This window comes from Lipotes vexillifer, unplaced genomic scaffold (genome assembly GCF_000442215.2).
Source record: "Lipotes vexillifer unplaced genomic scaffold, Lipotes_vexillifer_v1.1 scaffold439, whole genome shotgun sequence".
NCBI lineage: Eukaryota > Metazoa > Chordata > Mammalia > Artiodactyla > Lipotidae > Lipotes > Lipotes vexillifer.
This window is the reverse complement of record NW_006798732.1, coordinates 2,758,037-2,779,614: the sequence shown is the minus strand read 5'-3', so window position 1 is coordinate 2,779,614 and position 21,578 is coordinate 2,758,037. Positions and strand designations below refer to the sequence as shown.

At 36.5% G+C, this 21,578-nt stretch overlaps 1 protein-coding gene across 1 annotated transcript in view; it reads right to left on the bottom strand.

The window, feature by feature from the left end:
* ODAD2 (outer dynein arm docking complex subunit 2) overlaps positions 1 to 21,578 on the bottom strand; it is a 177,140-nt gene that overhangs the window by 99,658 nt on the left and 55,904 nt on the right. The window contains exons 15-16 of the mRNA XM_007470911.1: positions 21,295 to 21,537; positions 3,308 to 3,422 (exon numbers count right to left, since the gene is read on the bottom strand). Coding sequence (XP_007470973.1) covers positions 3,308 to 3,422; positions 21,295 to 21,537 — 358 coding nt within the window. The remainder of the gene's footprint in view (positions 1 to 3,307; positions 3,423 to 21,294; positions 21,538 to 21,578) is intronic.

Below are 21,578 nucleotides of genomic sequence, written 5' to 3'. Positions count from 1 at the left end.
CATCTATACCTGGATGAAAGCAAATCCCCCATCTTTTCCCCAAATTGTGTTCTTCCCGTGTTTGGTAAAGGTTACTAACAAGGTTAGCAACTAAGGTTACTTAGTTGTCAGAGTTAAAACACCAAAACAAAAACAAAAATTCATACTCTCTCTCACCTCTTTCTCATAGCCAACATCCAATAACTCACCAATTTCTGATACTATTTCCCAGTCATTTCTTGTATTTGCTCTTCCTCTTCACCCACACTGTCCCTGTATTAGGTCAAACTCTAATTACTTTCCTCTGAAGCATGGTAATAGCCTAATCAATCACCCACTCACACATTTTCTAGTGAGCCAATCTGCTAATGTCTCTTCCTTGTTCAAAACTCTTCAGATGTTCATGTTACCCAAATGAAAATGCATACAGAAGTTCCTGGTAAGAGAAGTGAACAAGCAGAGATCCTCATGGGTCTTTCCTTCCCCCAGGAGTGGTAGGAAGGGAGCTGAGAAGAGTTCAAAGAAGCTGAGTTGGTGGGAGTGGAGAGCAGTGGAAGGCAGGAGAGGTTCAGGAGAAATGGAGCTCTTTATGAGTGCTTGGGTGTAGACTGGCCTTGGGGCCAAGGGCTTAAACACAGACAAGATGGGTTGTTCTTAAAGTCTGAGTGTGGCTCAGTTTGGGTTGCCAGCAAAGGAGACCAGTTGGATATTTGGGACAGAAATCCGGGGCAAGAATAACGAATGTGGAAATGCTGGAATACCTTTTAAAGCTAATAATAGATAAATAGGCGGATTTGGAGTTGAAGCCCATACGAATACAGGACACAGTTTACACGTAATAACAGCACTGAGAGAAATGTTATCTATACAAAATGGAATCTCACCAATGATAATATTAAATTCATCATATTTTCAATGATGACTGAGATTTAACCAGTATCTCTAACACCCTTCTCTAGGAAAAGGAAAGACTTTTGGCATGTTTTTACCTATTACCTTCCACTCCCTAAGATGCTTTCCGAATCATCTGGTAGTTTAGATTCAGATTGTTACTGTGACAACACCATCTGCTTTCATTTTACTTTATGCCATTACTTTTAAAGAAATTCTTTCTTAATAATCTGACAAAATTTGAAAGCCATATTACCAATACAAATTCATATCTAGCTATAAATTCTAATGATTTATTTGTTCATTATTGTTTCTATAACTCATGTTATTCTCTTCCTTAGAATCTTCTGTTTTGCTGGAAAACACTGTCATTTTTTTTCAAAGAAGACCCCTGGGGGATAACTTTCCTGAGTGCTGACATTTCTAAAGGCTCAATGTCTTTATTCTGTCCTTAGTCTACTCTCACTGGAATGCTAGTTTTGCAGGGTATAGAATTCCAGCATAAAAAGTGTTTCCCTCTAAAGACAGTAAAGGCTTTTTTGTTCCTTTTTCTTGTAGAATTTATTGTGAATGATGTTAAGCCTAATACTGGTGTGATTCTTACTCTTATGAAACTTTTTCCTTTCCTTTAATTTCTGGAAACACCAAATTTGTATTTGTGTCTAGGCGTAGATAAATTCTTTTTCCCTACTTGGCACTAAATGGATCTTTTCAATCTGAAGACTAGAGTCTTTCTTCAACTCTTCAGCTTACAGAAACCACCCCCCCCCTTTAAAAAAAAAAAATGACTGTTTCTTCTTTTCAGTTGCTCTCTTTCTTTTTGTGTGCTTGCGATTCCTGTTTAGTTTTTACTTTTACTTTACATTTTTAGCTATTTACTAGACCTTATCATCCAGATAATTACGTAGTCATATCCCAGCATCACACATAACCTAGTATTTCTCTTTTATTAAATTGATTACTTTGTCAAATATATTTTTAATTTCCAAAAGTTCTTTCTTAATCTATGAATATTTCTTTTTTATTCAGGCTTTTTGGGCCTAGTAGTATCCCTTGGGTCATTCTGAGGATATTAATTTTAAAAACTTAATGTTATCTTCTGTTCTTTACATTATCTCTTTCCTCTGAAGTTAGTTCTGCTTATGAATCTTGGCTTGCCTCTGATACCATTAACCTTCCTTAAAGATAATTAAGATCCTTAAAGATATTAAAGATTCCTTAAGGAAGATTAAGGTCTTTCTTAAAGAATATCCTTAAAGATATTCTTTAAGGATGTGTAGCAATCTTTCTCCAGTAGGCTTCTTTCTTGCTCCCTAAATAATATCATTTATATTTTGCATTTAAAAAATTTCTTTGGACCTTATATAATAGGATTATATTGTATGTCTGCTTTTGAAACTTGTTTTTATTTTGCTCAATATGTTTATGTGATGTATCAATATTGATGAACACATTGCTGAAATACATTCATTTTTCACTGCTGCACTGTATGACATGTCATGACTGTACTGTCATCCTGTTGTCCATTTTCCTGTAGGTTGACATTTGAGGTGTTTTTATTTTTATTTTTCCTTTTTTGTTGTTATAAAAAAATGGTTCCATTAACCAGTTTGTAATAAGTCTTTTCTACTATTGCTATATATCACAATCCACTTTTTACAAAAGATTACTTCTAGTCACAAATATTTAGGAAGATAGAGGCATGTTAAATTTATTACAGGAATTAAATGCTTTAAATAAAAATACTTTAGATAAAAATACTCAACAGAGAGAAATATCTCTAGCAACAAGGATCTTAAAGGGAAATCCCTAAACCTATAGGAAAAGAAATTTAAGTGAAGATAACAGAAATGGGCTGCAAAGAGATCCTCAAAGAAAATAATAAAATTTACAAATGAAGAGCTAAAAGACTTCAGAAACTTCCAGTTCAGTCTTTTTTCATATAAAAATTTTATCCATAGGTTTTATATCCAGTCTTTATTGACAGATAAGAAAAGTGGGATTCATGAAATTATGTGACTTTTTCAAGGTAACAAAGAACTTAGTGATTTTTCATTGTAGTAATTCAGACAATAAATAACATAGAAGTCATCTTGAGCTTCTGAAAGTAGCAGTAATGCAATTTTCTTTTCACCCAAGAGATAAGATAAGTCAACTTTCCTCCCCCTAATTTACCTGGGGTAGTGGTTTTGATTGCACCAGCCATGTAGAACATGGTAATAAGCACTGCCATCTTAGCCCAGTTTCATTTTACATATAAAAACTGACCAGGAGAAGGTATTGCTCAAAAATTAATTTGGCGCAAACGTTCAGCACATTTTTTTCCCCCAGATAAATCTGAGCAAAAAGAAGTGAAAAGCAATTAGTGACCTGTGGTGACATTACTCAATATGGTATTAGAGATTCTAGAATGGATTGATTTGCAGTCTCTTCTCACCTTTGCATTCTGGATGCAGGGACAGAGGGCCCAAGCTGCACTGGCCTTCACGTCTGGGTGAGGATTTTTTAGTAGGGACCACAACAAACGAACTCCATCTAAGTGATCAATTATCCTGTTGTGAAACAAAAGAACAGAGGTAGAGACTGTAATTAGTACATGAAAATAAAAATGTAAATGGCCCATCTATTCACACAATTATAATTATTTTTTCTCCTTTTGACATTTTGCTTAGCTACTTCTTTTCAAAACTTTAACAGCAGCAGGGACGTAACATGCTGTTGAGTTGTCAGCTCTCTGATTTCAGTTTTAAGCTCGTTGACACAGAAAGCAAAGCTCCATGATAGTTATGAGTCACATAAACTGAAAATCAAGCCATGTAATTCTTTAATTAGCTGTATACAGACTGTTACCTAAATGTCAAAATACTGGTTTCTTTCATATAGTAACATCTAAATACTTTCCAAGACAAATATTTATGGCTCAAAGCTGTGCAGTTACCTTTTCTATTTGGTCTGTGTTTAACTGACTTACCGGACTGCATGACACAGTTTAACCTCTTCCAGTACTAATCCAGCACTAGGAATTAAAATCAGTACAACACACTGCATGCTTTGTGGGGCACGAATAACACATAACTTGTTTTCCATGTGCTCCCTTCCCAGCGAGACCAACATTGCAGACTGTGTTATAGTTACTTAAACACACTGTAATCAAGATATCTTCCTGACTAGCTGCAAAATGAATTATCATCAGAGGCACCTCCACACCATCTGCCTTCTGTTTATGTATCAGTCAGTCCAGGGAGCATAACCTTGCATTATGGTCCATCAAGTACTTGCAGTTGAGAAGAAGGTCAAACAAAGCTTCATATCCTTTAAAACACGGCTTTGTTCAGAAAGATAAACTCAGAGCATATGAAAAAAGATAAAGAACATCAAACTTCCTTTGACTTTGAACCTCAAGTTGAGTTAAACACACGTAGTACTTAGCCACAGATAGAATAACTACTACCAGCTTGGCACCATTCAAATTTTTTCTTGAAAATTGACATTAAAAAACTACATTTCTTGATTATCTGAGTACATATGCCAGGAAAAAAAAATGTATTATTCCAAGGGTTCCAAGTTGGATATGCTTTCCATAACCTTATAAAACAGTTGGTAATGCAAATAGCTTATAGTAAGATATAAACTATCTCTTTAAAAGATGATCTTTAATAAGAAAAAAGCACATTGAGCAAGTTTTTTAACCCAAAGTTTAACTAAATAGCTTTCTAAAACTAAAGCTTTCTGTCTGTATCATGCTGAGGGAAAATAAAGTTTTATTTCTTGATTTATAGAAACTATAAAGAAAGATACTGGACACAGTGTACTTCACAATGAAGGAATTACTTTGCAAACTTAAAAAAGCTTTACTGGTTTACATATGCCACTGAAAGTGTAATTAACGGAGATCCTTGGGTCTCTACGTTTTCACATGCAATTTCTCAAAGAACAATAGTGAATGTTAATCCATCCTACTCTCTCACTAACGTAGCAGTAACAGTTGCATTAGGAATATTTAGCCATACAATGAGGGACATAGCTTGTCATCAGAGTGGAAGTCACCTGGATGGCACATATTTTCAGTTAAAAAGAGGCATAATCCAACTCTGGATCCCCCCAGGAAAAATTTCACAATTAGCAATAAAAATTCACCATTCATTCTAAAACCAGATGTACTGTCCTTGACCATCACCCCAAACCCTAGGCAATTCATCAGCTGCTTAGTTACAACAGATGGGGACTGGGACCCCATTACAGATGTCTTAAAAGACAGCACAGCACAGAGTAATTACCTTAGATGAGGAAAATATTTTTTAAAAACATCTACAAACACAGGAACTAACAAAGTCACGGGTAGCAAACTTCAGAGTTTAATTTTGTCCCTCCATCTCCCTCATCCTCTGTATCGAGTCACATACTGTGGATTTTCTTCAAATAACTCAAGTATCTCCCCCTGCTTCTCTGTTCTCCCTGCCAGCATCCCAATCCAGGTCTCCACTACCTCATATCAGGATTGCTACAGTAGTTGCCTAACTTGGTTTTCTGTCTCCAGTTTCTCTCAATTCCAATCCATCCCATAAATCCCTGGGAAATTAATCTTGCTGAAGGAGCTCTGAGAGCTTCTGCAGTATCTCCTTGCCAGCAGGGCCCCGGGGATATTCATTCTGTCCATCACACCACCCAGCACGTTCAGTCAAGGCTTGGTGAACAGTTCACAACTGAGAGGTCACACCCAGGAGACAGTCTCCGACAGCTTCCCGCTGCCTGCATGGTATTCACACCCCAGTTCCTGAATTCAGTACTTAACATTTCCAATGAGCTGGTTTATTCCTCCAAACTCCCTACATTCGGGTGTTTGCTCATAAAACTCTTTGGCCATCTACTAAACACTAAGTGCTAAGCATACGGAAGTGACAGATACAGTCAATTCTTATTACTCAGGGTAGTTCGCTGTATAAAGTCACTGCAAACAGTGAATTTGTAGATACTGAATCATTGCTCCTGGGGGAATATAAAGTTTTGTTCCTAAGAGCCTCTGGTGAGAATATTTTCGTTAACTGATCAATACATAATCTTGTTTTATGTGTGTTTCTGTTTAAAGACACCTTACTTACTACACATTGTTGATTCACTAACACTGAACCCACGGGCAATCCAATACACACATTTTCTCTGTGAGGCACGTCACAGCCCCCTTGCATTTTGGCACTATGCTCGGGGAACATTTTAAACAGGAAGATCACCAGCTCAAAGGACGAAAATGCAAAAAACGTGGCACTAAATACTGTGAAGACGACACTTGTTTACAAAATGAGAGCGGATACAAGAAGGCAGAGTGTGGTCCTGTTCAACCCCAGCTGCAAACACGTGCACCAGGCAACTCAAACTTTTCGTGGCTCCACACGTGTCCATGAATAACTGCAAAAGTGCTATAAGGATTAACTGGGGGGATTACAAATACATTTTAGCAAGGATGCGAATACACAAATACAGAATCTGCAAATAATGAGGATTTTAATTGTCCTTTAGGAAACTGCAGTCTAGCGAGTGTGTTAAAGAGACCTTAATAATCTATTCTGGTAAATGCTATAACAGATGTGGGCATGGGGTTCCATATGAACACAGAGGGGAGACACTGTTAACTCACAAGCCACAGAAATTCTCCCAGGACTAAGCCTTTGCCCTGCCATCTCCATCTTTCGCTGCAAGAATCCATACTTTAAGGTCTACCATAAGACCTCTCCCCAAGTCCTCTGGCTTCTCCCTCCTCTGAGATTCTTTTGAGTTTTGCTGCCCTCGTTTCTAGCACTCATAACACGCTGCTTTGCATTGTAGGCAGGTGCGTATGCTTCTTATCTCCTCAGGTACTGTGTAATCTCCTTGAGAGCAGGAATCTGCTATTGCCCGCCATGCTTAGGGCAGCTCCCGCAGTGAGTATTGGTTAAATGGACCTGAAACGAGACAGCCTTTGCCTACTCCTTTTCCGATGAATCAAAAATCTCTCCCAAGACAAATACATTCATTTTTAACCTCATACTTGGAAAGTGCATGTCCAAATTCAAAATCTAACCAGTAAATTTTTATTTGGAGTTGCCTCTAAGTTGAAAGTGCATTTTCACAGATCTTCTTTACGACTTTATTGCTTTTTGAATATACAATGCTGGGCTTATAGGTGGTAGTCATTACGTCACTGCCCATTTTCAATGGGTCTCTACCTCCTTTTGTCTAGTTCTTTAATTTGATTAGCATCTTGCTCTGAATTCACTTCCGGCAGTATGTTAACTCTTCCTGTGTTTATTGTCAATAGAATTTTACATGAATACTTTGATATTATAAAAACAAAACTAAACTATATGTTTCCAAAATCTTCAACCTTATCACAGAAATCCAACTGTGTGGCTGACAAAATAACAGTTCTTGAAAGATGACTACACATTCATGTTCCAGCTCTTAAAAACAGACACACACACACAAAAGACACAGCTGCTTGTTGTGGTTTCTCAGCGTCTTTTGTTCTATTAACTCGTGTCAGGATTGTTAACAAGTCTGACTGGCTGGCCTGCCCACTGAGGCCACATGTACGAACAAATGTGAACAGTGTGCGCCCACACAGCCAGCACGGCTGAGGTTGCAGAGTTTCTTTCTGGCAATGCCAATACATCTATTTTGAAACCATAATTTTGAATCTTTTCTAAAAATTTCACAATATTTGCTGAAAATTATGCTGATAAATGCTACATGGCTCAACCTAAATGTGGTTATAGCCTAAAGGAACATGATGTTCGTAAGCCACATTATAAGATGCAACTGAAATCTATAGGTTTTAAAACCAAGCTGGCAATTCCACAAAAATGGAAACATAAATGGATGTCAGAATTAATGATCGCTGTGAAAAACTATGATTAGAAAAGAATTTTACATTTTCATAAAAATTCTCAGAGTTTTAATGTTTATATCTCTGTGTATTCTTTTAAAGAGGCTATGGGAGACCAAATTGGGAGAAAAGATGTGAATGTAGCAGCCTCTGGAAATGCATGTCAAGTGTGTCCCAGAATTCTTCGGCTTTGGTAGAGTAGAAGGATAGTCTATCCTTTTATCGTTGTGTGAGCACTATGACAGAAAAGCTTTCAAAACGTATTCATTCATACATACAGTTATTCATTCATACGAAAAGTTATGCATTCACAGAATAATATTAAGAGGGCCCAACAATTTTTGAGGTCCAGCTCATATTCAAATATTCCCATTTCTTTGCAAAACTTTCTTTAGAGCTTTTTAAAAGACAAACAAAACCTAGATTCAAAAGGGATCATACACTGTATTTTTGGTATGTCTTTTTAGTCTCTTTTAATCTAGAACATTTTTATGGTATTGACTCTTTTAAAAGATCAGGACTGTTGCAGAAAGTCCCACAGTTTGAGTTTGGCTGACTGCTTCCTCAAGGTGTCGTTTGACTTTCCCCTCTTTTCTCTGTACAGACCTTCCCTGATTTATCCATGGGGCTGTGTCCTAATAAACCCAGCACAAGTGGAAAACACATTTAATACACCTAACCTACCGAACATCACAGCTTAGCCCAGCCCACCTTAAACATGCTCAAAACATTTACATTGGCCTATAGCTGGGCAAAATCATCTAACACAAAGCCTATTTTATAATAAAGTGCTGAATATCTCTTGTAACGTATTGACTACTGTACTGAAAGTGAAAACCAGAATGGTTGATGGGTACAGAATGGTTGTGAGTGTTTGAGTTGTTTACCCTCCTGATCACATAGCTGACTGGGGGCTGCAGCTCACTGCCACCGCCCAGCATCATGAGAGAGTATTGGACTGCATATCCTACTAGAATAAAAACAGACCCAAATAAATGGAGATATACACCATATTAGTAGATTGGCGATCTCAATATTGTTAAGATTTCTATTCTTTCTAAATTGATCTATAGATTCTTAACAACAATTATTAAAATTCCATAAAGCTTTAAAAAAAGATTTAGACAAGATGACTCTAAAATTTATATATAAATGCAAAACATCTAAGATAGCCCAAAGCATCTTAAAAAGTTGGAGGACTTAACACTCCTATTACAAAGCTATAATAATCAAGATAGTGCGGGACTGACAGGAGGATAGAAAAATAGATCAATGGAAAAAGGAGTTCTGAAATAGATCTGCTAATATACAGTCAATTGAATTTCAACCAAGGGACCAAGCTAATCAACTGAGAAATAGTGTTTTCAAGAAATGATGCTAGATCAATTGAATATCACATGAAAAACTTAACTTGGACTCCCCTTTCCACACCACACTTAGAAGCTAGTTTGAGGTACATCATATAGCACACTAGCCATGAAAGTAAAACTGATAACTTTAACTTCACCAAATTAAAACTTTCTGCTGAGAAGACAGCCTTAATACTGACTGGGAAAAATCGTTCCACAGCACATAAATCGAACAATGGATTTGTATCCAGAATATGTGAAGAACTCCTTCAAATTGCCAAAAAAGATAAACAATCCAAATTTAAAATGGACAAAGAACTTGAATAGACTACAAAATAACATATACACACATGAAATAAGCACATGGAAAGTTATTCAACATCATTAGTTATCAGGGGAATGCAAATGAAATCTACAATGACATACACTTTTACTGTTAGAAGGGCTAAATTAAAAAAAAAAAAAAGAGCAACATTAAATGTTGGCACCAATGGGAATGTAAAATTGTACAACCACTTTTGTACACTATTTGGATGTTTCTAATAAAGTTAAACTTCTACCCTATGACTCAGAAATTCCAATCCCAAAACAGGGCAAAACTAATCTATAGTGATGGAAATCAGAAAGTGGTCGCTTGGGGTGGGAGTGGGGATTGACTGGAAAATAACATGAGTGTACTTTCTTGGGTGAAGGACATGTTTTATATCTTCTTTTGGCTGGCGGTTATATGAGTGTATACAATTGCTAAAACGCATCAAACTGAGCAATTAAGTGTTAAAATAACCTATAATTTTGAACAAAAAAATTCAGACAAAAACCAACACATATTATATGCTTCCATTTGTTTCCAAATAGAAATAAAACTATTTAAGGAGGCATTCTCAAATATAAAATGATGAAAACAGAGTAAGATATGAATTACCATAAAAGGCAAGAGAGGGGCTCTCCCCAGACTGCAGGGCGGTGGGCACTGGGGGGGCCGTGATAGGACAGGCAGCCTGGGTGTTTGTAGGGTGATGATGGTATTCTGCTTCTTGGCTTGGGTGGCAGGTACATGAGTCCTCCCTTTTCAAGAATTTACTAATGTGTATGTTTACATCATGTACCTTCCTTTATGTATATTATATTTCACAAATTAAAAGCTTTAAAAATGTGTTTTAACTTCATTATAAACACACACACGTACTCTCACACACAGGAAATAGTACTGAAAAGCCAATTTATTCAGCTATGGAACTAAGCACACATCACAACTGGATGGATGAGATATATAATGTGGATAAATAAAATCCAAATAATCCTCAAATTAAACATCCCCAGAGCTTGTTTTAAAATGAGAAAACTAAGATTCAGAAGATTAAATTATTCACATAATTAATTTTCATTTGGCATTTCAGTATCTCAGTTAAATCCATATGCTTTTAAAAGTATACAGATGAAAAACAAATAACAAAAAAATGTAAAAGGAAGGAAAAACGTTCTTACTGATACAAACATATAAAACATATATTCTATTTTATATCTTGCATAAACCCTAAAATGTCACAAGGACTGGTTTTGTGGTAAATGAAATTTCTGGGCAGCCACAAAGAGATTAAATCTCTTTTGTATGCAAACAAGCATAGCTTTATTTTTTCCCCCTTTTTAAAAAGAACAAATAAACCCAATGTAAAAAAAAAACAAAAAAAAAAAACTATGTAAATGCAACATAATTATATTTAAACCACAGAAGACAGGAAATTTAGAGTTACAGATTCCATGGTAAGTTTTAATTCTATCCTTGTGTATATGTTTTATAAAAGAGTCTTTCATTACATGATCACATAACACTGGACTATGTAACAATCAGTTCAGCAAACGTTTGTTTTACAATGTGTGGAAGGAAAATATTTTACAGGATAAATTGTAGGAAATTAGTATATTATTTAGGTAAACTGTCATGTAAAACTTCTCAGAATCTTGGGCATTTACAGAATATTAATAGAAACATTTTTTCTTGATTATTTTCTAAAGAACATGAAAATTAACTCTTTTGTAGTCAGGCACTTATATTTGAAAGCTGACCTTTAGGTTTAAGGTTATTCTGAAGTAATGAAAAACTTAGGACATTAGAATTTTAGCATGTTTTGAATCATGTATGCCAGGAATTTTGTATTAAAGGCACAGGAGAGACTGAAATAAATCATGAGGATCTACAAGTTCCTAAAAAGTCTGAAAAACAGCCCTTAATATCACTATTGGCATTTGCTAGGGTTCCTGACAACTCATATATCTGAAATTTGACTTTTTCAAAAGGAAAAGAAAAGCATTTATCCTGATTTTCCTGTATTAACTATATTTCGGGTTAACCAAATGGTTAGCAATCAACTCTATGATAAACCTAGTAAAAGTATTAGATTATAAAGGTAAAGAAAAAATTCTCATGTCCTCCAAATGAAAAGATCAAATAACTCACAAAGAAACATGAATTTGACTAACATCAGAATTTTCCCAAAAACGGTATGAAGTAAGACAACAATGGAGCAGAATTTTTTTAATTCAAGAAAGAAAGTGGGAACGAAGAATTCTATATCTAGCAAAGCTGTCCTCTGAGTATTTATAGGAAAATAGCTTCACTAGATATAAACATGTGCTTCTGCACAGCAAAAGAAACAGTCAACAAAATGAAAAGGCAATCTATGGAACAGGAGAAAATATATGCAAGCCATACATTTGATATGAAGTTAATATTCAAAATACATGAGGAATTCATACAACTCAATGGCAAAAAAAAAATAAATCAATAACTCAATTTAAAAACGGGCAAAGGAACTGAACAGACATTTCTCCAAAGAAGACATGCAAATGGCCGACGGGTATATGAAAAAATGCTCAACAGCACAAATCATCAGGGAAATCCAAATCAAAACTACAGTGAGATATTGCCTCACTCCTCATTGGAAAGGCTGTTATTGAAAAGACAAGAGATAAAAAATATTGGCAAGAAGTGGAGAAAAGGAAATCCTTGCACACTGTTGGTGGGAGTGTAAATTGGTATAGTCATTATGGAAAACCGTATGGAGGTTCCCCAAGAAATTGAAAATATAACCATCATTTGATCTAGCAATCCCATCTTCATGGGTATATATCCAACGGAAATGAATCAGTAGCTAGAAAAGATATCTGTGCTCTTATGTTTATTATAGAATTATTTACAATAGCCAAGATATGGAAACAACCTAAGTGTCCATTGACAGATGAATGGATAAAGAAGTTGTGGTATATTTATACAATGAAATAGTATTCAGCCTTAAAACAGAAAGAAATCCTGCCATTTGTAACATGGGTGAACTTGAAAGACATCATGCTAAATGAAATAAGCCAGACACAGAAAGTCAAATATTGCGTGAAATCACTTACACGTAGAGTCTGAAACAGTTGAACTTAGAGAAACAGTGATTCGAATGGTGAAGGGGCTGGGAGTGGAGGAGTTGGGGAGATGCTGGTCAAAGGGTACGAAGTTTCAGTTATAAGACGGATAAGCTTTAGAGACCTAGTGCCCAGCATGGTAACTGTATTAATAATAATGTATTGTATACTTGCAATTTGCTAACAGAGCAGATTTTAAGTGTTCTTGCCATACACCAAAAAGAAAAAAAGTACCTTTGTGAGATGAGGTTAATTAGCTTGGTTGTTGTAATCATCCCACAAAGTATACTTATATCAGAACACCATGTCATACACCTTAAATATACATAATGTTTAAATTTGTCAGTTATACCTATATAAAGCTGAAAAAAAGAAAGGTACTTTAAACATATAAAAACTTAGGGAATTCTGTACCCATGAGCCCTTTTTGAAGATTCTACTAGGGGATGAGCTCCAAAAATTAAACTATGGCTGTAAAACTGCAGCAAAAACTGATAATAAGTATATGTGTATATATGTTTGTTGGTCTAAGATTAAAACAGGGGCAGGGTCAAGGGTAGAATAATAATGTTCAAATTTTACATGTTATGACAAAGTAGAAACAATGTACTTCAAAGTGGAGAGGATAAGGAAGAGGAAAAGAGAAAAATGAAATAAGCCCACTAATTACTATATAGACAACGGGTGGGAATTAAAAGATATCAGCAAGAACTGAGAAACTAAATAGCAAATAGCTACATAACAGAAAGGAGACAGCAAGCATTAGAAAAATGTACAGGTACAAAGACAGTGACTAGAATGAAACAAAAATGCAAACTTTTCTGAATAACACCAAAAAAAATTAAAGAGCAAAGATTACAAATCTTACAGAGAAGAGCAAATATAAAAGAATATGAATAAGTATAAAATATTATGACATTGTTGAGACCAAACATCAATGAGTGTGAATGGGTTTAGCTCACTTATTAAAAATATTTTTAGCTTGGCATACAGAGCAAGACCCATCTATATACTGTATGAAAGGGCACACCTAAAAGAATGTGGTTCAACAGAGACTAAAAATAAAAGGTAGACCAAGATATTCCAGGAAAATGGGAAAAATATGAAAGCAGGGGTAAAGATCCTTATATCAAAGTAGAAATATCAAGCCAAAACTCATTAAACATGACAAAGAAGAGCTCTTGAAAAATTAAAATCCACAACTCACAATGATTAGAAACATTTATGCACCAAATAATATAATGCCTGCGTTTAAGAAGCAAAAACTACACGAGTTGTAAGAAGACATAGGTAGAAGCACACTAATAATTTGAATACACCATTTTCAGTATGAGACAGATCAAATGCAGGAAAAATAGTAAGTAGAGATAGAAGGCTTACGTAACTTAATAAAATAGATCTTAAGAATGCACATCAGGACCTCCCTGGTGGCGCAGCGGTTAAGAATCCACCTGCCAGTGCAGGGGACACAGGTTCAAGCCCTGGTCCACAAAGATCCCACATGCCGCGGAGCAACTAAGCCCGTGGTGCCACAGCTACTGAGCCTGCGCTCTAGAGCCCACGAGCCACAGCTACTGAGCCCACGTGCCACAGCTACTGAAGCCGTCACGCCTAGAGCCTGTGCTCTGCAACAAGAGAAGCCACTGCAACGAGAAGGCCACGCACCGCAACGAAGAGCAGCCCCCACTCGCCACAACTAGAGAAAGCCCACGTGCAGCAACGAAGACCCAACACAGCCAAAAAAAGAAAGAAATTTATTTAAAAAAAAAATGTATATATATATATATATATATATATATATACATCAAACTCTACACTCCATTGAAAGAGGATACATCTTCACCCCAAGCACCTATAGATGATTTGTAAAAATTCATCTTATATTGAGTCATAAAGAAAACACCAGTGAGTTCCATAAAAAGTGGAAATAAAACACTGACTAAACTGCAACCTAGTAAGAAATATCTAACAAAAACAAAAAATAAAAAGGTTCCTCTTTGTGGAATTAAAAAAAAAATTCTATTAAACAACACTTGGCCTAAAGGGAAAATATAAACTGAAATTAAAGAACTTCTTAAAAATAATGATAATGAAATCACTACGTATCAGAATGTACAAGGGACATTTAAAGAAGTGTCAAAGAAAAACTCATAGGACAAAATATTTTTATTATTAAAAAAAGAGGGAATTCCCGGGCAGTCCAGTGGTTAGGACTCCATGCTTCCACTGCAGGGGGTCTGGGTTTGATCCCTGGTCGGGGAATTAGGATCCCACAAGCTGCATGGCACAGCCGAAAAAAGAAAGAAAAAAAAAAGAATAAAAATAAAAATCTTCTCAGTTCAAAACAATTAGAAAAATAGTTACAAAATAAACCCCAAAAAGGCAACATGGAATAAATATAAAAGAAATTTATGAGGTAGAGAATAAAAGAACTGTATATCTAAGTAATAAAATTTTTTCAGAAAAAAATCAAAATAGAGAAACTATACTAGATAACTTGATCATGGAAAAAACAGGAGAAAGCTCACATACACGAATATAAAATGACAAGTGGAAAACAACCATTGAAACGAGACAAAATTTTAAAATCATAAGACATTGTTTTGCAGATCATTATTTAAATAAATTTGACGGTCTAAATGAAACTGATCATTTTATAAGGAAATGCAGATTGCCAAAACTGATCCCAATGCATAAATAGATTAGATTTCATAGAAGAACTAGAGAAAACCAGTAAAGAACTAACAGAACACACACACACAGAGTAGGCCCAGATGACTGCACAGTATAATTCTATCAAAACTTTAAAGCCTAGATGGTCTCATTGCTCAATAAATTATTCCAGAGTATTGAAATGAAAGAAAACTTCTTAAGTCCTTTCGTGAAGCAGGTAGGTATAACACTGATACCTAAATTTGCTAAAGATAGTTGTAAAAAAAAAAAAAAAAGGAAGGAAAAGAAAACTACAGACCAATATAATTCAAGGATATCATTACAAAAACACTAAATAAGATTAGCAAACACAATCCTACACCACATTAAGAAAACAGGACATCATGACCAAGTGAAACTTGTTCCCAGAATGCAAGGTTGGTCCAGTGTTTGGAAACCCATTATTATTATTCAACATAGTGACAGATATAAGGGAAAAAATCATAATGGAGTATTCGGAGCATATTCTCCATAAATGCTTAAAGAGGGATTTGACAAAATTCAATGCCTGTTTCTGATTTTTTTTTTTTTTTTTTTTTTTTTTTTGGCGACCTGTAAATCTAGTTTTAGTAAGCCTAAACTCTTCTAAATTCACAATACTTAATCTTATTCTTAAATGTTTCCAGTTAAAGGATTCTGCCAGGTACCTAAAGAGCTCAAAGTCTAACAATACACCTAATGTTGAGATAATCCAATGATTGCATTGCTTATCTGGGACACACTCTTTTTTGTTTGTATGTTTGTTTGTTTTTGCGGGTACGCGGGCCTCTCACTGCTGTGGCCTCTCCCGTTGCGGAGCACAGGCTCCGGACGCGCAGGCTCAGCGGCCATGGCTCACGGGCCCAGCCGCTCCGCGGCATGTGGGATCTTCCCGGACCGGGGCACGACCCCTGTCCCCTGCATCGGCAGGCGGACTCTCAACCATTGCGCCACCAGGGAAGCCCCCTATTTCTGATTTTAAAAACACTCTTTAAAAATAGAAATTGAGAGATTTTTAAAAATGTGATCAAACATATATACTTTAGTCCTCAAGACATTATTTTACATAATAGAACACCACTAGAGGCATTTCTACTAAAACCAGGAACAAGGCAAAGAAGCTACCTTCATTACTATTCAACACCGCAGCAGGGAATTGGCTAATGAAACTAGACAAGAGAAATCATCTAAATAAGAATTTGTAAAGAAGAAATAAAACTTTCTTGGGAATATCCTGGAGCAGGGTTCAGCAATTTTTTTTGTAAAGGGCCAGGTAGTAAGTATGTCTTTGTGGGTTATTTGGTCTCTGTAGCAACTATCAACTCTGCCATTGTAACATAAAAGCCACCAAAGACAACATATAAATCAATGAGTGTGAGTATGTTCCAATAAAGCTTCATTTACAAAAACAGGATTTGGCCCATGTGCTGTAGTATGTCAACAACTGTGCTAGAGAATCAACAATAAAGTGAACTCAAACAATAAGAGAATTCCATTAGGTAGCAGCATAGAGAATTAATACACAAAATTCAAGTGTTCATAGAGACAATCCACTGAAGCACATAATGGCAGTAAAAAACCATTTATACCACCAACGAGGAAGATTAAATACTTAGGAATGAACTGAACAAAAATGCACGAAATCCACATACAACAATCTTCAAATTAAAAAAACGAGACTTCAACAAATGAAAAGTTTCTATAATTTCACTATGGTTATGTAGCATGTTAAGGGAAGCTGGGTGAAGGGTATATGGGAACTCTCTGTAACGTGCACTCTATACTTTTGCAACTTTTCTGTAAGTCTTACGCTATTTTGAAATAAAAGTTAAGTCGGTGGGAATGTAAATTGGTGCAGCCACTGTGGAGAACAGGATGGAGGTTCCTTAAAAAACTAAAAATAGAGCTAGCATATGATCCAGTAATTCTACTCCTGGGTATACACCCAGAGAAAACTCTAATTTGAAAAGATACATGCACCCCTATGTTCATAGTAGCACTATTTACAATAGCCAGGACATGGAAGCAACCTAAATATCCATCAATGGATGAATAGATAAAGAAGATGTGGTACATGTATACGATGGAATGCTACTCAGCCATAAAAAAGAATGAAATAATGCCATTTGCAGCAACATGGATGGACCCAGACATTGTCATACTGAGTGAAGTAAGTCAGACAGAGAAAGACAAATATCATATGATATTGTTTATATGTGGAATCTAAAAAAAATGATACAAGTGAACTTATATTTACAAAACAGAAACAGTCTCACAGACATAGAAAACAAACTTGTGATTACCAAAGGGGAAAGGAGGGGAGGGATAAATTAGGAGTTTGGGATTAACATATACACACTACTATGTATAAAATAGATCATCAGCCAGGACCTACTGTATAGCACAGGGAAATGTACTCGATATTTTGTAATAACCTATATTGGAAAAGAATCTGAAAAAGAATATGCATGTATGTATCACTTTGCTGTACACCTGAAACTAACACAACATTGTAAGTCAACTATGCTTCAATTAAAAAATTTAAAAAATTTTAAAAGAAAGTAAAGATCCTGAGGTGTGGAAAAGAAATTTTAAATATTTAAGTTTTCAGCATCAATACTTTTTAATTGTTTGAAATGTTATAGTATTTTATGAGAAAGTTACACTCCTCAAAACACAAGCGTTAACTGTTTTTTGCAATGTTGATGTGATTTTTATATACTTGAAGGCCAAATTACCTCCAGATGAATTCTGTACGTATCAAATAGACATTAAAAAGTCAACAAAGAAAAGAAAATTCAGCATGAATAAATCTACTTTTTCATGAACCTACTACGTTGGGATACCTGTTGCTCCATGTTAGTTCCTCAGGAAGGGTATAATTAATATGGAACTGTTTATACTGAGTCTTTAAAAGCAGTAGTCTGATCTACTGAGAAAAGTCAGTAGAGTTTTATGAAATCATTGTTGTCTGAAAAATCATTTTTGACTCAGTAGCCAAACCGTTATTGTTACGATGTTTCTTATGCTTACTGAGAAATAGATACGGGAAGAAAACTGTGCATACTAGCCCACAGCGTTAATAAAACTCTGCTCTGAGTATGTATGTTCATCCTCACGTGCAACCTACGTTTTAGCCATAGCCACAGACATATCATTAAAACATAAAACTGCTCATCATTAAAACAAGTTCCTAACCTATGGATTACTTAAGCCTTACACAAGGCAAAGTTATTTCTCATTTCCTTACCATTTAACTTAAAGCTTGAAGACTCAATAAATCCTGCAAATCTAGCAATAATAGCCATGTCTGATATATGATGCCAGATGTAATGCTGTTTGGATTCTTACCAACCTCAAAACACTGTTTTCTAAAACTGACTTTGCGTGTTTCTAAAACCATCTGTGGGAAAACCATATTCACACAAGCGCAAAAGGATTCATCAACCTCCGTGTTACACAAGAAGGAACAGTTTAGTCTTTATCTTATGAGGCTCTGTCATAGAATTTGACACTTGTGATCACTTCCTCTCCTTAAACACTCTCTTCCCTTTGTTCCTTCAGTAACTCACTCTTCTGGCTTCCCTCACACCTCTGGCTGCTCCTTCTGCATTTCTCTATCGACACCTCTTCTCTGGTCCATTCATTCTCCTTAAAAGATTGGATGCAACAGAATTCTGTTTTTGCCCTTCTCTTTTCCCTTTCGTTCTCTTCCTCACAATCTCACATATACTCATCACTTAAGTTACCAAATACTCATAATGCTATATGCCCAGCCCACATTCTATCCTAAGCTTTAGACATGAATGAATATCCAATTGACTAGTTGCCATCACCACAGAGATGTCCCATGAGAACCTCAGTGTGTACCCAACGTAAGTGAACTCATCATTCATTTAGTGTACAATAAACGTTTGCTGAGTGCCTACCCTGAGCCTGGGACTGGGTTAGACAATGAATATATCACAACGAACAAACTGACTTTGTTTCTCCCCTAGTGAAGTTCATTCTGCCCCCACCAGTCCTCCAGCTATCTTCCCTATCACAGCAAGTGCTACAATTATCCATCTAGCCACCCAAGTCAGAAAGCTAACAATCACTCATGACTCCCCCGCTTCTTCACAACCCGTGTTCATTCATCACCTGGTCTTATCCATTCTCTCCCTTTATTTCTCTCTACTCTGTCATTTTTTTTTGTTCTTTAGTATAATATATTCCACAGGCTTAGTTTAAACCACCTTCACCTCTGGCCGGCAGGGATCTCCTAAACAAGCTTCTCTGTTTCAGGTTATACTTAAAACCCTTTAAAAACCTTCAACTGACTTTAAAGAAAAATTCAAACTTAGCATGATGCACAAAGGCCTGAATTATAATTGCCTATTGACATGCCTATGCCACACCCTCAAAGCTCCTTGACTGCAGCTGAGAGGACCCCATTTAGGGTCCTCTTGTTCTCGATTTATAGCAAGTTAAATAACATGAGTAATTTGATATGAGAGAAACACAGGGGACTTAACTGGTGGCGCAGCGGTTAAGAATCCGCCTGCCAATGCAGGGGACACGGGTTCGATCTTCCCTGGTCCGGGAAGATCCCACATGCCACGGAGCAACTAGGCCTGTGCGCCACAACTACTGAGCCTGTGCTCTAGAGCTCATGAGCCACAACTACTGAGCCCATGTGCCACAACTACTGAAGCCCGTGTACCTAGAGCCCGTGCTCCGCAACAAGAGAAGCCACTGCAATGAGAAGCCCGCGCACCGCAATGAAGAGTAGCCCCCGCTCGCCGCAACTAGAGAAAGCCCATGTGCAGCAAAAAAGACCCAACACAGCCAAAAATTAATTAATTATTTCAAAAAAGAGAGAAACACAGAATGAAGGGACTCTTCTATAGATGAGTACAGATACTGGACCCTTTGACTTTTTTTTGTATTTATGTATTATTGGTTTAAATTGTTATTCATTAAAGCTATTGCTATGTGAATGATACTAGCCAACATTTACCTAGCACTACCATGTATCAAGCATTTTACACATATTAATTCACCCAATCATTACAACAATCCAGTGAGATTGGTACCATGACTGTCCCCATTTTATATATTTGGTAGCCAAGGCACCAAGTAGTTTAATGATTTCCTGAAGGAAACACAGTTGGTAAGTGGTGAGACTGGCATTCCAGGCAACGGTTCCAGAATCTATACTCTTACCCATTATACACTACTGTTCAGAATAAAATGATATTGTGCAAGGTACTAAACAAGAACTTTAATTTTTTTAAAGATGATACATATTCATCATATAAATTGTATAGAAAATATAAAAAAGAAAGTAGAAAATATCCCAAATCCTACCATCCAGAAATAATAATTGTTAACAGCTAACATAAATTATTCCAGATATCTCTTTATGCCTACAGCTAGATAAAAAGATGTATGGATAGGTAGGAGAGATCGATAAATGGGACTTCCCTGGTGGCACAGTGGGTAAGACTCCACGCTCCCAATGCAGGGGACCCAGGTTCGATCCCTGGTCAGGGAACTAGATCCCTCATGCATGCTGCAACTAAGAAGCCCATGTGCTGCAATTAAAAATCTCACACGCTGCAACAGAGATCCCGTGTGCCACAACTAAGACCCAGAGCAGCCAAAATAAATGGATAAATATGTTTTAAAAAAGAGAGAGATAGAGATAGATAAATGGATGGATGGATGGACGGATGGATGGATAGATAGATAAAATTATGTTTTAAATACTATCTATTGATTTATTTATTGCAAGATAAAATCTGCACACCTACTCATCCACCCTTCTCTTTTTGTCAGTTGTATTATTATATCGTTATCAATATCTATAAAGTATAGATGATTCCCCAAATGATAATTCCCCCACTGTTTTGATTGATTACTGGCTGTTTTAATCAAAACCCTCCAGCTCATCCGAGGGAACAATGTGCCTCTGTAATTCATGATTTGGTCACCCCGTGCAATTTCTATGTGGGCACATTTCACTTTTCCGTTACTTGTGCACACCAGTTCTAAGAGATGACACCATTCCGTACTCTCCAGCGTTCCCCTAACTCTCCCAAATAAAAGCTTTCAGCCTTCAGGGCCACTTACATCATGCTCTCGGGCTCTACTGCACAAGCACCGATCGCTTTTGTGACATTGACAAGTAGAGCTCGGTTTGTTCCCACGAGGAGGTCCACGAGTGGCTGGACGCCACCACGTTTGCGGACGGTGACTCTGCCCTCAGGCTCTCGGCAACACTCTCCCAACGCACCAACTGTGCTCACGAGCACTTCTTCTGGCTGGTCAGTTAAAAGTCCCACCAAGGCTTCAATGGCTTTGTGCTCCCGAAATCTAAGCTCACCACAAGCAAAAGAGGGTGGGAAGGGAGGGAA